Raw genomic sequence first — 16,146 nt, 5'->3', positions numbered from 1 at the left:
TCCTATCACGCATTCCACAAACACACATAGACATCAATCATATTATGACATGACCAGGTACACATAGAGGTCACAATAGGTACTAAGGTATTTCTTAATGCATCAACAAACTTTTTCCATATTAAGGTAAAAAGAACTAATATTTATCTTGCTAATCATACAACTATCATCAATAATCTTTTAGGTCACCTACCTTACGCAAGAACACTCACTCTTGAATCCTTCTATGCTTAACAATTAATGTCTTACTAACTACCTTACTCTCTTCTTAAGGTTCCACATTAAACCTCTTAACTATACTTCATAACTTTTCCAACTAGACTATGTTCTCCAACAACTCTACACTAGATATTTCCCATGAACTACGGTTACAAGTTTCTATGGGTACTACACTTATAAGATTCTCAATCTTGCACTTAGGTGGTAACTAAGCATATCCTCAAGGAACACAGGTACACGTCTTACTAAGTTTGACTTTCGTCTATAGGTAACAATGATAATGTCTACTCAAGTATTTCCTCTCAAAACATCTTAACATGATTGTCAAAGGCGAAGTCTCTCTTTATTCGTATTAGAAGTAACAACAAGAAAGATTATCAAGCCGTTTAACTAGACATGATTGGAAGATGAGCAGCCAATAATAAGATGAACACTCGATTGATTAGGAGACAATAATTTTAAATCAAGAAGGATCACTCATCTAGAATCAACAGTAGATACTCCAAATGAATTCTAGAAACGAAAACATAATCACAGTGTACGCACATATGGAGATATCAACTATCACTTGATCGTGACAGAAACATCAATAATCCAATTATTTGATGTAGGCTCATAACACAAACAATGAATTATACTCAAGCTTGCAAGTGAAATCGAATTACTCGACTTAAGTACGCAACACAAAGAATAGTTTACACTAGAATAAAAAGGTATGGTCAAAAGAGTATTCTATATAAAATATATCTCGATACGAGTCCTCGAACTATAGAGTATCAACATTGCTAAGAACAAGAAATCACGAACAACCATACTATCTATGCAATTAAGGCAAAACACCATACTACTAACATACCCAGAATTATAAGGTTCTTATAATAAGTATACAACGTACATATAAGAAGTAAGAATTTAATAGTTAATAAGGATGTATTAAAGAATCACAAACTTCAACTACTACATTCACGACTACACACAAAATAAAGTGAGTTAAGTAGTCATGCGTTTACACATCAAGAAAGACATACTCATCCAAGACATATATATGGTTCAAAAGGTTTTCACAACACTAATCCACACATCAAGATAGAAATACGTTTATTAACAACATACAAGCAAGAAGATAAGGGCTCATTAAAGCATTATCCATCAGTATCAAGGCTTCTTGCATCACCTAACGGCTTACCATAATGTCGAACCGCACTTCACAAATTATAGAGATGGCCAGTCTCATAACTCATGACTCAACAGTGGATTTATGGTATAACAGACATTAAGGATGCAAGGCACATACAAGCATTATTATTAAGTCTTATTTAATCATGTAGGAGAAAATACAAGTAAAAATTCAAGCATGCTCAACAAAAGTACTCATAAGTAACCACACAGAGTGCACACCAGAATATGGTAAGCACATAACACACTGGCCGAAAGGTTCGACCTGCTCTGATACCACTAAATGTGACACCCTCTACCCCTCACATATATATTAATAAAGGAATAAAAATTCAAATATTAATTAAAAGTATTTTTAAAACATTTTTAAATACAAGCTTTTCAAATGGGTAAAAGGCTCACATTCACTTTCTTCTACATCATATTCAAACTTGTCCAAATAAATAATAAAGTCATATCGACTCAAAGAAAGTCATATAAGTCTCATACAATTAATATAGAACCTATATCCTAATGTCACATCCTATCAGAGCGTGGTGTTCCCGTGTCCTCTAGCATGAGGTTCTTCATAGTCATTCACCTATTCATCTGCTCCCCCGAACACAAGTTCAAGATCATCACAGGATCCAAACACAACAACACACAGGGAGTGAGTTATCACATTCCTAGCTAATAGAGAAATAAGACAATTAAATATACGTATTATATAAATGAGATACCACTTGCTTAAACATAGCTCACGTAACTTCACCACTTCGTCATTCAAAATTCACTTTTCAATTATCAATCACATTACACAAGAATCCCACACTTCGATCAAGATATAATAACACATCAATTAGCAAGTATATGCAATAGTTATGCTAAGACTCAATTCTATATGCAATATGGTACCATGTCAGTGAAAAACCACCCTGGGGCGCTTAGGAGTACATAACAAGACACACCACACAATGGGTTTGTCAGGTCACTCTCACTAAGTAAGATCATAGGGAGACCAGTCAGGGTCACGATGTTTTGCGAGAATGCTCCAACCATATGAGATCAGCATAGGCTTAAAGGAGCACTCAAACCCGGTGACCCCCAAGGCCTACACTCCGAAGAGTCCGTCAGGGCCTCTCCCTCCTGATTCAGGTCCAACCCCTAAAATAATTTTTTTTACATGCAGACACTGCTCCTGAATTATACAATACCCACGACCTTACACTCGTGTTTTAAACACGTTCAACACAATTGCGCTACGATTTAACACTGGTTCCTAAATAGGAAACCTACATTTTCTCTTTAACACTGCGCATCAACGCTTTTCTCAAGATAACGCTGGTTGGGTATTGTACAATTCATAGCTTACAACACAAGTAATTTCACATCAAGTGTTAACTACACACTTATCCACAACTAGAACTCATTCACAATTTCACATCTCATAGTGTCACAATCCACCATCACATGTTTACACGTATCTCACAAATTAACACATGTTCAACTTTACACTTATACTCAATCTCAATAACAATATTATAATCTCAAAGCAACATGTTATTCTACAATTCATCACATACTCACAATTTGAATTATCATTTCATATCCTCAATATAACAATTTAGATAAAAGACTATCACAACATGAGGACTAAAACCCCTCAAATAATATTACACAATTATATCCAAATCATAGGTCCAAATATACAAATATCAAGAGCACAATTTATCAAGCAATTTTCATCAGGACATCAATATTTTATTTATAATCATAAAGGAAAAATTGCAATTTAACAAACATCCCAAAATAAAATCCCAATTTAATCCTCTAAGGATCCCTACACATGTTCTCACTAATCCCCAACTGTGAATAACTCATCCCTTACCTCTAAGCGGGCTCACGTGTCTTCAGCCAGCGATAGCAACATCTCTAGTGGTTCCCGGAAATTCTTTCAATTATTCATCCGACTACTCCGATAGAATTCCCAAATGTCAGAGAGACGGAGAAGAGATTGAAACCTCCACTTGTACTGTCTTCATACGATTCATTTTTCTCCCTCCACGAATATTATCTCGCAAATCCCAACGGTGGAAGCGTGCGGAATTGAATTTCGAACAACATATCCAAATTTCACAATAATCTAACGGTTAACGAAACCAGGATCGTAGTTTTACCAAGACAGCTCTGGGTTTCTGCGGGAAAGAAAAAGGCTACAATGCGAAGGGTTTTTCTCTTAGTTCAGACATGATATCGAAATTCCCAACGGTGAGAATGCTCGGAATTGTGTTGCGAACATGATACTCAAATTTCACGACGATCCAACGGTGAACGGGTTCGAGATCATCGTTTTTCTGAGACTGGTTTGGTGGGCTGCGGGAAAAAGAAAGGGTTTTGAGAGGAGAAGGGGAAAAACAAAAATGAGGCCAAACGGAGGCAGCTGACTTAACATAACTATTTATACCTAGGGTACTCAGCTTATTATTTGCTCTATATTTATTTATTTATTTATTTATTACTAAAAAGCTTTTTAAATTTATTTACGAAAAATTGGGATGTTAGAAAAACCGCCTTCGTAATGTTCACATCAAAGGAGGTTTTATAGAAACCGTCATTAATGGTGTAAAGTTGGCATTAATTGCAAAAATGTCACCGCATCATTTACTATATCGGTTTTTTGATAACTGGCGTAGATACTGTGACATGGAAAGGCACTTTTGTGGTAGTGTTATTGGGAAATATTCGAGAAATTATATTTAGATAGGGAAGTTCAAATGATAGAAGGAGAAGAGAGATCGATATCATGTAATATTGTTAAGTTTATTGCAAATAATAGAATTTACAATGAAGTTGTTCAAAACACTCTCAAGCTCATTGAACCTAGAATACAAAGCTCTTTATAAAGGAGACAATAACTAACTATCTAATCTAGTGCATTTAAAGTTCCTAATCAATCTCATCCAGTACTTCAAACTGCTTTTGATCACTAATGTTTCAGACTTTGGAGCTCTCAAACTCCACCTGCTTGGTGACATCCTCAGCCTTGCCTAAATCTTCATCAGTTTTTGAGTCTAGCATAGAGAGTTCATCAAAGATGACATATCTACTTAGAAAGACCTTTCTTTCAGATGGAGACCAGACTTGAAATTCTTTTACTCCATCTCCATAGCCCATAAAGAATCCCTTCTTGGCTCTGGGCTCCACCCATCTTGAAGTCTATGGTAGTGGATGGTGAGCAATTCACAAGATAGCATATTATGTTGAATATCTCATCCTGAAAACTCTTATTCAATATTTAATTCATATTATGCATCTTGCCCTTTCCAACAAGGTCATGTTCATTCTTTCTGTTACTTCATTTTGTTGTGGACTATAGCATATAGTACGTTGCCCATCTATGCCTTCATCTCAATAGAATTCATTGAATTCAATAGAACAAAATTTCAAGACATTGTCAGTCATGAGACACTTTACTGTCTTTCCTGTTCGATTCTTCATAAGAATTGTCCAATGCTTGAAAATTGAAGGCTTCAAATGTTTGTTTCATCATGAATACCCATGTCATCCTTGAGTAATCATCGATGATGGAGAAGAAATACCTTACCACTCCTAATAAAGGAGTTGTCGAAAGCCCCTAATAGTCAGAATGGACGTAGTTCAACATGTCCTTTGTTGTGTGCACAACCTTTGGGAACTTCGTCTAATGCTGCTTCCCATAGACACAATGCTCACAAAATGAAAGAGGTCCCACTTTGGGATTTCCATGTAAATCTCACTTGGTCAGAATAACTAGACTTTTTTCGCTCATGTGGCTAAGACATAGATGCCATAGAGAATTACCACAAACTTTCATTTTCCTCTAATATGAATAACCCCATCTTCAACCCAGTAAGAGAAACCTTTTGAATCCATGGCACCCACAAATACAAGATTTTCTTAAGCTCAGGAACATGACAAACTTCAATTAAGGTTCTAACACCACCATCATGCATTTTGATTTGTGCAAAACCTATACAGACAGACTTACAAGGAGCATCGTTATCCATGAGGACATTACCACCAAACTTCTTTTCATGTCAAAAACCAATGTATGTGTGGACACATGTGATAAGAATAACATGACTCTAGTACCCACAGTTCAAAATGTTGTTGTAGTTGTTCACCAACAGCCAAAACCAAATCGCTTTCTGATGAGGAGTCATTCTGAACAAGAGCAACAACAAAATCTTTCTTTGCTTTCTTTAGACAATCTCACTTCCAATGGCCCAATTCTTTGCAGTAATTGCAGACATCCATAGAATCAACTTTGCTCTTCTTTCAACCATTGCCTTTCTTCTTTTCCTACCCTTTAGTAGAATCAATCACTGATAGTCCAAACATTGACGCTTCATTACCATTCCTAGACGCCCTTAATCAAAGCTCTCTATAGTAGAAACTGAACTTAAGTTTTTCAAGTGTAATTGAGTCTTTGCCTACACTAAGAGAACTCATAAAATTCACATATGAGGGATAAGAGAGACTAACAAAATCATTGTTAGATCTTCGTCTTCCATCTTGACATCAATGTCGTGTAGCTCCCCTAGAATAGAGTTTAGCTCATCAAGATATCCCTTCAGTGGCATACCTTCCCTCATTTGAAGGCCAAACAAACATCATTTCAGAAGCAACTTGCTACAAATTGATTTTGTCATGAAGAGTTTCTCTAATTTGAGGCAAAGCCCAACAATAATCAGTTCTTCACAAACTTCATAAAAAAATGTCATTAACAAAAATAAGAGAACTAGCCCTAATGAATGACCGGATAGATGAGCCCAGATGCGGTATTCTTTCGATGAGGCTCACATCATGATGTGCTAGAGGTTGAAGCTATTCTTCCATATGAATTTCTCAATCTTGATTGTGTTGACCATAATTTTTTAATAGAATCTTGAAGACGCATCACGAATAGATAACAAATAGAATGGTTTATCACTAATGACTTGATTTACCAAGGAAGAAATGCAAAACTAATTGTGAACTAATGCTCTAGATACCAATTTGTTGAGAAAGATTTGAGAAATTCTATTTAGAAAAAGACATTCAGATGATAGAAGCACAAGAGAGATAACGTAAGAAATTGTTATGTTTATTGTGAATAATAGAATTTAAAATGAAGGGGTTCAAAGAACTTTTAAGCTCATTGAACCAAGAATATAAAACTACTTATAAATGAGACAACAACTAATTGTTTAACCAGGAATGGTTACAATGGAAAAATAGATATAGTTACAGTTACAACATAACCTATGTTAATGAACCACTAGACTAAATGTTCCCTTCTAGGTGACTGGATGCTTCACCAGATTACAGAAGATTAGATGACCATTATAGAAGACAAGAGTATTGCACCAGACAACCAAGGTTGTCATGCCTCCTATCTTTGTCGTCCATCGTCCAATAATCAACAACACATTTTATGGGTGTGGCATTGTATTAATTGGTTAGAGCTAGACATGTGTGATTAGAATTAGTTTTAGTTCTTGCTTAGCTTTATCTCCTATTTTTCTATGATTAGTTATCTTTGAAATTTTAGAAGTTCATTGAACAATTAAGCATTTAGTAATCGATTACAACAAGGAAAAGTTGGTTTAAGAGGCTTACTTTTATTTTATCATGATAGATTACCTCTTTCTCATAATAGCTTACATTATGTCTCCATTTACACGAAGTTTGTAACACCCCTGATCACTATTATGATTTTTCTTAATTCATTTTTGAAATTATGGAATAAAAGAATTAACTTAAGACAAATTGCCCAACTATCCTTTCCCTAAATCATGAATAACTTTGTTGTCTTTACTTTAAAACGTCATCACTTGGGATCTTTTTAAAAACGATAAGTCATATTGAGATAATGCCCATTATAAGTAAAATAAGGCATTTATCAACATCATATCTTTCACCAAGAAACAATTTAATTTATAAAATACTTGATTTTCATTAAACCAATACAAAACAATAAAAACTCATTTGTACATTCTCGATAATACCTCATTAATCAACTGCACTATACAATTATAATACATGTGTTTACATTCCTAAAATTAGATACCTAATACATCTAAGTCACATACAAAATAATGGTAACAACATAAAACTAAAACCTAATCTACCATTTTACGCATAAGAAAAGACTAAGACTCAAAGAAGTGACTCAAAGAAAACCCAACCCTTATATACCTACTTCAAAACTCTCAAGGTATCCTCAGTGGATCCTTCTTCTTCTCAAACAAGTATAATCACCTCCTTAGTGCCCATTGTAGTTGTTCCGTCCAATCCTTTTCATTGGCATCAAATCATTCATCTTTCTCTAGAAAAAACAAAGGGTGTATGGAGTGAGTCATCCATATCCTCTAAAACCACAAGCAAACAACCTTACGGTCACAAACATACATACTAACCAAGGTCCTCTCACAGTCTCACTTGCAATCCTATTCAGGTTTCCAACAAATTCTTAACTTATCACATCAAGGGCCAGCAGCCAGTGGAACTTTTAAAACTCAGTGGTCTTACACAATTTAAGTTGGATGACTGTTGGCAGTACACCTTCACCGCGGTACAATGGCTCACCAACCGATTATGTCTCACATTTGTCGAAGTTTCCAAGTTGGAACTGTGGAAATGTGACCACAAAATCAGCACCAAACCCCCAAGAAACAACAAGTCAATGTAATCTCTAGGAACTGACTTGTCAACAAATTTCCATACTGGATACTGGGATTGTCCTTTACAGGTTGGTGTGGGCTTCTTTGTTAATGGTACTGGATAACAATCAACTAAACGACATAAGCTCATCAATACATCACATAGAGATCAACATCTCCCCAGTTATCTCAAGGGGTCAATCCATTGTTACCCTGCCCTTTATTAACATAACACATAACATAGTCAGAGCTCCCCACACAACCTCTCCAAAGCTTGCCTCCATAACTAGCAATCACATGCATCATGCACCACAACAACACATCATGACACACATTCATGACTTTCACATTTTGTTATGTCCCCTAATCCATATTTTCCAAGCAAAGGTCCTAGTGGCTCATTCTAAATCAAAAACTCAAGAATATACTCCAATGTGCAATGGTACCTACATTTTATTAAGTCTCTTAGTTCAAGACATTCACACTATTGTTAAATATGTATTCACTATTGTTACAAAGGAAATTTTAATTAACACTAGAATTAATTTAATTCTAGTTGGCACAAATGCACTCACACATTGATTTCATTTGTCCCACCTTCAAGATTCCACAATCCTTAATCACACCAAACAATACTACATCAATATACAAGCACACATGCATTCAAGGTTTCCAACACACAATTTGCCTGAAGATCACAATTCCTCCCAGTCTCCAATTCACTCAATAATAATTCAATAGTAGTAATTAAAAAAAAAAACTCAATTCATAATGATCAATAATTCATGTTAAAATATATTGAACTCCCTTTGGGGTAGACTCGTTCAATCATGTTAAAATTTCAAGACTAATTTCAATAACAACTTAAAGTACAAGGAATTCATACCCAATTTGATTCAATTTCTAATTATCTATTCTTAGTAAAGGTAAATTCTTCTAACATAACACTCAAACTTATATATGTCATTTCAAAAGACTTATACTATAAGGAAATTCCAATTCAAATCCATTTGGAAGTCATTCACAATAGATCTAATAGAGAGTCATGCTTATGCAACGTTCTAGTTGTGCTTAAGCGTGACAATTAGGCATAAGCGCTAGCTAACCCACACTTAAGCATCGCGCCTAAGCGCTATTTACTTCATGCTTAGGCCTCATTGCATCACAGAAGAACCTTGCATGTTCTGATCTTTGCGCTAAAGCCTAGGTTAACCCGCACTTGAGTACCACCACTCTTAAGCATAAGCTTACTTGCGCTTAAGCCTCAAGATCAGTACACCTCTTCCCTTTGCAATTTGCCTCAAAAAAGGGTATTTTCATCTTCCATGGCTTCCAAACCAATCTTAATTGAATGCCATTCATAAAAAAGCATGTTACCACAACATTGAATGCCCAAAATGAAAAAAATTACAAGTTATAACAATCTTATCATGAAATTTAAAAGAAAAGGAACCTAAAGTTTTGATTTTGGAGAGCTAAATTCCTATGTTCCTACAACACATTTAATGGAAGCTACTCCATAACCAAGCAAGAAAACAAGAGTAAGAGGGGTTAAACTCCTCCATACCTTGACATCCACCCATAGGATGAGGGGTTCACACTATGTTGATGCTTTTAATTAGACCTAGAGTGTGTGAGAATTTAATTTGGACTTGGAGGTAATTAAAGGATTCAAGATCTAGGATTTTAGGGAGTAATGTGAGTTTATGTGATGGTCAATGGGTGCCCAAACATGGTTGTCCAAGAAATGCCATGCATTTATGGCTAAAATGGCTTTTGAATCTCATGCTAGTAAAGGCTATAATAAAATTAAGCCAAAAATGAAAATCTCACTTTAACCATAAATGGTAAACCTCTAGTTAATTAATCTTGATCCTTGTGATAATTATCTAGGGAAAAGTCATTAAATCTAATCTCACTCATTGTTAATCTTACATAGAGTAACTTTATACAACACAAATTTACACAATGCAAGTTCACACTATATAAATTCTACACAGTCCAAATTGTTCTCAATTAAATCTCAACAATTAATAGATGTTGGTCACACAAAATCAATCACACGAATAATTAAATGAGATTTAACTCAATAATTATTTTAGGAAAAAGCATAATTAAATGACATTATAAATTCACACAGTGTAAAACTTAGATTTCAATTAAAGTTGAATTTCACTAATACTTGTCACATGGAATAATGTACATAAAATTCAAATTTTCCTAAATCACTTAACTTAAATCATCATTGTAATTAATTTCAATATCAATTAAGTTTTCACAGAGCACACAGACACAAAACTTACGATAGTATGAGTTGTAAATTTTAGGATGTTAGAAAGTTTCTGTGATATCAATTTAATCCATTACAAATTTATCATATACAATGCTTCTACAAGTTTCACTGATGACTATATAAGAGATTTAATTGATTACAAGGAATTGTTAATTTATTACATTATTCTTCAGTGGAAACCTAGGTCTATAAGAACGGTTTAATTGATTACAGGAAGGTCATAGTTGATTAAAGCTCTTAATTATCATTTTCTTTATAAATAACTCACCCACCATTGAGTCAACAAGCTTCCAAATAGATTTTTAATTTTTCACTCCTTTAATGAAAGTTATTGAGAGGGTTTTCATGTAGAGGTGATAGAGATCAACAAGATTCTCATCCTTGATCATGAAGATTAAAGACAATGCCATGGCTTGTGTTCAACCTTGAGCAAATTGATTTAGATCTTCAAGGGTTTTGTGATCTCATTCCTTTAACTCTCTTTTTTTCTTATCATATTTTGATTTCTAAAATAGGGATTTTTAGGGACTTTGTTGTAGGATCCAACAAAGGGTTTATTTTACTCTCACATGGTTGTAGACTTGTAGGGTTGAGTTTTGTTGTGTGTGTGTGAATGTGATTGTAACTAGAAATGATTTTAGTGGAAAGATTTGGCTAGGGTTGAGTCATATATCTTTATATCTTTATCTCCTTTTATATGTTGTGATTTTAGTAATTGAATGTTTGTTCAAATGATTCTGCATCTTGATATTTGATTAAGGTTTTTCAAGGGTCTTTTCATCTCATAATTCTAATTTCGTGATTTCAATTGATTCAATCGATCAAAGATAAGAAGGTGATAAAAAGACTTTCAAAAGGATTTTGAAAGGTTTAGAAGATTTCAATAACTTTTATTCCACCCCCTCCACATAGTTTTTCTAGGACCAACAATTCCCATGGGGAATGTGCCATCCTCATTTTCAATTATTACATGATTTCTATTTTATTTTGTATTAATTTTTTAAAAACTTGTTAAGAATCTCAAAATTTTATCAAATATAATTCTGCTTAGAATGATTAACATTATATTGTTTTGATTTCTATTAATTTTTCCATATCAGAGTTTGAGAAATGACAAAATAACCCAAATGACTCTAGAAATTATTAATTATAAATAAAATAATAAAATAGTTAAAATTGAGAAAAGGAATATATTTATAAAATTAGAATAGAATAATAATTTTTTGTTATTTGTGAATTATTAACTATATTACTTCTTTTTTTACAGATCGAGCTATATTTGTTCTAAGACAAATACCTGTTGTCATCTTGTTGTGACAAGATTGTGTGTGTCCATTATATTTATTTTTATCAGAGTTTAACAGTGTTTTGTTTTCAATGCATTTATGGTAGGACCTGGGGAAATAAGTTCCACCTTGTTTATTCTATTTTAAGAACGACATTACAAAGTACACAAGTTACTTGGTTAATGTCGAACATATTCGTCATATAAATAAAGTACTGTATACATACTTTTTTCCCTTCAATTCTTATATCTGTTATCCTTAGTTTTAATTAGTATGTGCATGTTCCTGGAAACTACCGCCTAAAATCCCTATTCATTTTAATTTCTAGGATGTCGTATTTATCTAAAGTTTGTCTTAATCTCGATCCTACATCGATTATCTTCTAGAAACATTTTTCGTTCTAGACAAATTGAAATTTTATAATAAATCAATGTAACAGATTCAAATAAATCATTGAAAGGAACTCTTTGAATTTATGTACAGGTTTTTTAAATTGAAAAAAAAATATCAATGATATTATTTATTTTTAAAAATTCGAAACATTGTCATGATTATTCACGTCTCTGTTTTCAGTCTCTTTGGATACTGCTTCACATAAGAACACAAAAGGGAGACAAAATAGTAAAGACATGCCTCAACTCCAAAAGTTGATAGAAAAGACACCAAAAAGTCATCACATATTCACATGAAGTAGTTTTGTAGAGAATGGTTTTAGTTTCCGTGAGGATAATCTACCACAACAACTCCAATATAGGCGAACAAACATATATCTATGACTGGTGGTTGAGAGCAAGTAAACCCAACATAAGGATGATTTTTAAAGAGTTCTGTAAACCAAAAAAGAATTTTAAAAAGAAAGGCTAGTCACACAAAATTTTATTAATTTTACTTGAATGTAATTATAATTTTTCTGTTTTCAATAAATTTTAACTGATAGTAAAATAATGAGCGAATATGTCAACTGAAAATTTGTTAATACTCCTTAATTTAAAATTTTGAATCAACCCAAGTACTTTCACTTTTGAAAAATTGTAAGGCACATCTAGGTTATGTTAGGATTAAATTTAGGGAAGTACTTTTACAAATTTCAATGTATAATAATAAATTCCAATATACCAAATGATGGAAAACATGTTTACCTCTGGAATAAAAATACTTTTGAATTCTCTTCTTTAATCCAAATATGTACTTATATATCTTGGCTTGATTTTTATCGTTGACTTTGGCAATTTATGGACAATGACCACAGTTAAAGCTTAAAATAAAATTCATCGATTTTTACATTACCCACAAATTGTAGTTCTCGTTGAAATTGCTTTGCAATTACTAAAATTACTAGCAAACTAGGTTTCAAAACAGAGTCTGGCACCGCAATGAGAGTTGTAACGTGAAGGTTTTGAGGATTCCGTTAGGGTACCATGACCATGTTTGTTGCATTTATTTTTTAACAATTTTTACAATATAATAGTGCATCCACAACTACCATTGTAACATGATTGCCAAGACTTTATAACCATGATTAGAACTGACTCATAATACTACAAAGTCTAGTAAGTTGAACAATATGCGGAAATTATTATATATTTTTTGCTATCCAAATTGAATTCATGTGAATGTAAAAAAAAAAAAAAAACCATAATACTTATTGTGGAACTTTCTTCATTAATTGATATCTTCAAGTTCCCTCATACGACAAAGATAACAACGGCTGGACAGGGTGTTAAGGGAGTCATTGAGAGAAACAAACTTAGATAACAGCTTCAGTCACAAACTTGGCAGAAACCAATTACATGTATCCTTAAAATGAAAATAGGTTACTCTTCTTTCCCCATCAAAGAGAGGAGGAACTTCTTGTAGTCTCCAGAAGTTTCCTTGGCCACTGCATGCTCAAGGTGAACACTGTTTCTCTTGTAATACACCTCTTTGATCTCCTTCAGGTCCTTCTCAGCCCTGGTGACAATCACACGTGTGAGGGCATCCTCAGCAGTTCCAAGATGTTCCATGGCATTGCGAAGAACCTGCACAATGGACTCAGGGTAAAAATTCTTGTATAACAAATGTATCTCATGTCATGTTCAAAGAAATATTCATAGAAATAGAATTTCTTATGTACTAATGAAGGGGGAAATGAAGTGATATGTCACGTGCTGAAAGAATCAAAGAAAGTGTACAAAATTTTCACCTTTTCGTAGTACTTCTTATGATCATTGATGCAACTAATGGCTAAATTTGCTGCCTTATGAAATTCATCAGATCCTTCATCGGACAATTTCTGCCACGGGAGAAAGGAACATGTTAAGAAAACTAACTGCTCTTTAATTTTGTCCTGCAAATGAGGTCTATGCTTTTTTTTCCCCTTTAAAATTACAAATTGATAGAAGAATTTATTTTAAACACACTGAACTAAAGATTTTTTATACTATCATTCAATAATAAATTATTATAAATAATAAGATTGATAATTTTTGTAACAACTATTTAAAATAGTCATTTATAGAATGATTTCTTATCAGATGATAGTGTAAAAGAATTTATATCTACAACATAGAAATTAAACTCTTTGAAGAGAAAATGAACAATGAAATAAGTATTTTTCAAAGCTTAACAACAGTTGAGGGATTAAGGAATCAAAGAAAAAATTATCAAAAAAAAAAAAGAAGAAGAAAGCAAAGAAAGAGGCTCTTCTTTGTTGTACCTTAGTGATGGCAATGCCATGATCATCCCTGTAGCGATTGAAAGTAGCCACAAGTTGGGTCTTGCTCCTAGTAGTAAGGATCCTAATAATTTCGTCATTACTTTTATTCTTGTTTTTTATAGCCTCATGAAGAGCATCAGCTTCAGATTGTGCCAATTTTGCATTAATTTCACTGCCCCCATACCTAAATGAGCTAACCAACCCTACCAATAGCTGCAAAAATTAACCAAACACTAATTAGATCAGCAATAGTTCCCCTTAAGCATTTCACTCATTGACTTCTTTCTCTTCAAATGCCATAGCTAGTGTAAATAACAAAATAAAATTCTATAGGACGAAACTTACAATTCATAAGTACTTTTGGTATTATTTCCAATCAAAATTGAAGTTAAAAGTTTCATTTCGTTAATCAACTTGTAAAAGTTTTCATTAAAAGTCAACAAAGATTAACGAGGTAAAACTTCAATTCTATTGAAGAAAAATACCAATATACCTAAGGAACTGTATCTAAATTTTGTTCAGCGTTGACTTGCCTGGCGAAGATGGCCACTGGTATTAGCGGCCACATCTTCCTCCAAGCAACGCTTGTATTTGTTGTGGTAGGCACGCCTCACAGCAAAAAGCTCTTCAGGTGAAAGGACACAGGAAATTTCCACAATCACTTGGTAGTTTTTGTCAGCACTCTTAATGGCTATATTGGCCAACAAAGCCTCACGTTCTGCAGGTTCCAATATCCAACGGTACATTGCCCTCTGTTTGGTACAACCCCACACAATAGCAATTACTAATTAATCAGTGCATCTATAATAATAAAAGCAACCAAAAAAAAAAAATCGTAAGAAACGTTTTGGAAACTGTCATGACAAGTCTTGTGTACCTCAAAGTCACCAGAGAGCTCAGACTCAAGGCGTTTGATGAGATCCTCTTGGAAGAGATTCTGGTATGCTTCTCTGATTAGGGTCCTTTGGGTGGCATTTCTATGGCCTAGTATTGCTATGATGGCTTTTCCATCAGCTCCCCAACCTACAATGATGTTAAAACCCAATAGGTTAGTGTGTGTTTCTTTCACTCAAATCGCGTTCCAAAGCACGTGGAACGTAATTTTTGTGAGAGGAAGCTTTGACATTCAACATGATAGAACGCATAAACAAACACATCCTTATAGTAGGCTTTTTTCTATAGTGATACTTAAATCAACACTTTGAGAAATATGACATACTCATGAGATATTCAAAGTTTCTAAGAAATTGCTAGTCTTGTATATGAGGAAAAACCAAATTACATTAAGAACTGACTGTTATGTGAGAATGAAGGATTGAAAATTTGATCATGAACTTCAAATATGAAAACTTATGACTGAATGATTTTTTTTTTTTAAAGAAAATGAAAATTTGGATTATGTGACCTTTGACAGCCTTCCGGAGAGATTCGGCATCTTCCACAGGAGAGTGGTTGGAAGGAGCAATCAGCGTAGCCATGGTTGAATTGATGTGTTTTGTTTTTTTTTTTTTAACTCTATGCTTCTACCTAGTTAAATTAAATATATATACACGCAGGTGCAAGTTAGTTATAGCCTATTACCTATGATACCAAAAACTGAACGTATTAGCTTCTGAGTTTACAATGCCCTCTCCTCAGAATTTATTTATGTAGTTTTTTTTTTTTTTTTGTGTGTGTGAATTCTTGTTCAGAAAGTGCCATATTCCATATTTATTTATAAGACCTATTTTATTTCAAACTTGGTCATACTAACGGGTATCTTAAAAGTATTAGTTAATAAATAAATAAATAACTCTCAATAAATAAATAAATAAA

General features: G+C 33.5%; 1 protein-coding gene across 2 annotated transcripts; it reads right to left on the bottom strand.

Annotated features, from left to right (window-relative positions):
• Positions 1-13,187: 13,187 nt before the first annotated feature.
• Positions 13,188-15,892, bottom strand: LOC114409514 (annexin-like protein RJ4). 2 transcript variants are annotated; one of them, XM_028373003.1, is made up of 6 exons: positions 15,737-15,892; positions 15,209-15,354; positions 14,865-15,083; positions 14,332-14,544; positions 13,819-13,908; positions 13,188-13,654 (listed from the first exon to the last, which is right to left on the bottom strand). In XM_028373003.1, exons 1-6 carry the CDS (start codon positions 15,807-15,809, stop codon positions 13,451-13,453), a joined length of 945 nt encoding a protein of 314 aa, XP_028228804.1. In that variant the 5' UTR covers positions 15,810-15,892; the 3' UTR covers positions 13,188-13,450. The 2 variants fall into 2 exon arrangements, with proteins under 2 accessions (XP_028228804.1, XP_028228805.1); XM_028373004.1 differs by lacking the exon at positions 15,737-15,892 and adding an exon at positions 15,551-15,676.
• Positions 15,893-16,146: the final 254 nt, after the last annotated feature.

Source organism: Glycine soja, chromosome 4, assembly GCF_004193775.1.
Source record: "Glycine soja cultivar W05 chromosome 4, ASM419377v2, whole genome shotgun sequence".
Classification (NCBI taxonomy): Eukaryota; Viridiplantae; Streptophyta; class Magnoliopsida; order Fabales; family Fabaceae; genus Glycine; species Glycine soja.
Note: the sequence above shows the minus strand (reverse complement) of the source record. Positions and strands in the feature narration are given on the sequence as shown.

What these genes read in the sequence shown, in the direction of transcription:
- LOC114409514 (XM_028373003.1), bottom strand. Translation starts at nt 15,809, where the DNA reads ATGGCTACGCTGATTGCTCCTTCCAACCACTCTCCTGTGGAAGATGCC. An exon ending in AGCTCTCTGGTGACTTTGAG is followed by an intron (nt 15,084 to 15,208) that starts GTACACAAGACT and finishes TGTACCAAACAG; the next exon opens with AGGGCAATGTACCGTTGGAT. An exon ending in ATAAGAAGTACTACGAAAAG is followed by an intron (nt 13,655 to 13,818) that starts GTGAAAATTTTG and finishes TCCATTGTGCAG; the next exon opens with GTTCTTCGCAATGCCATGGA.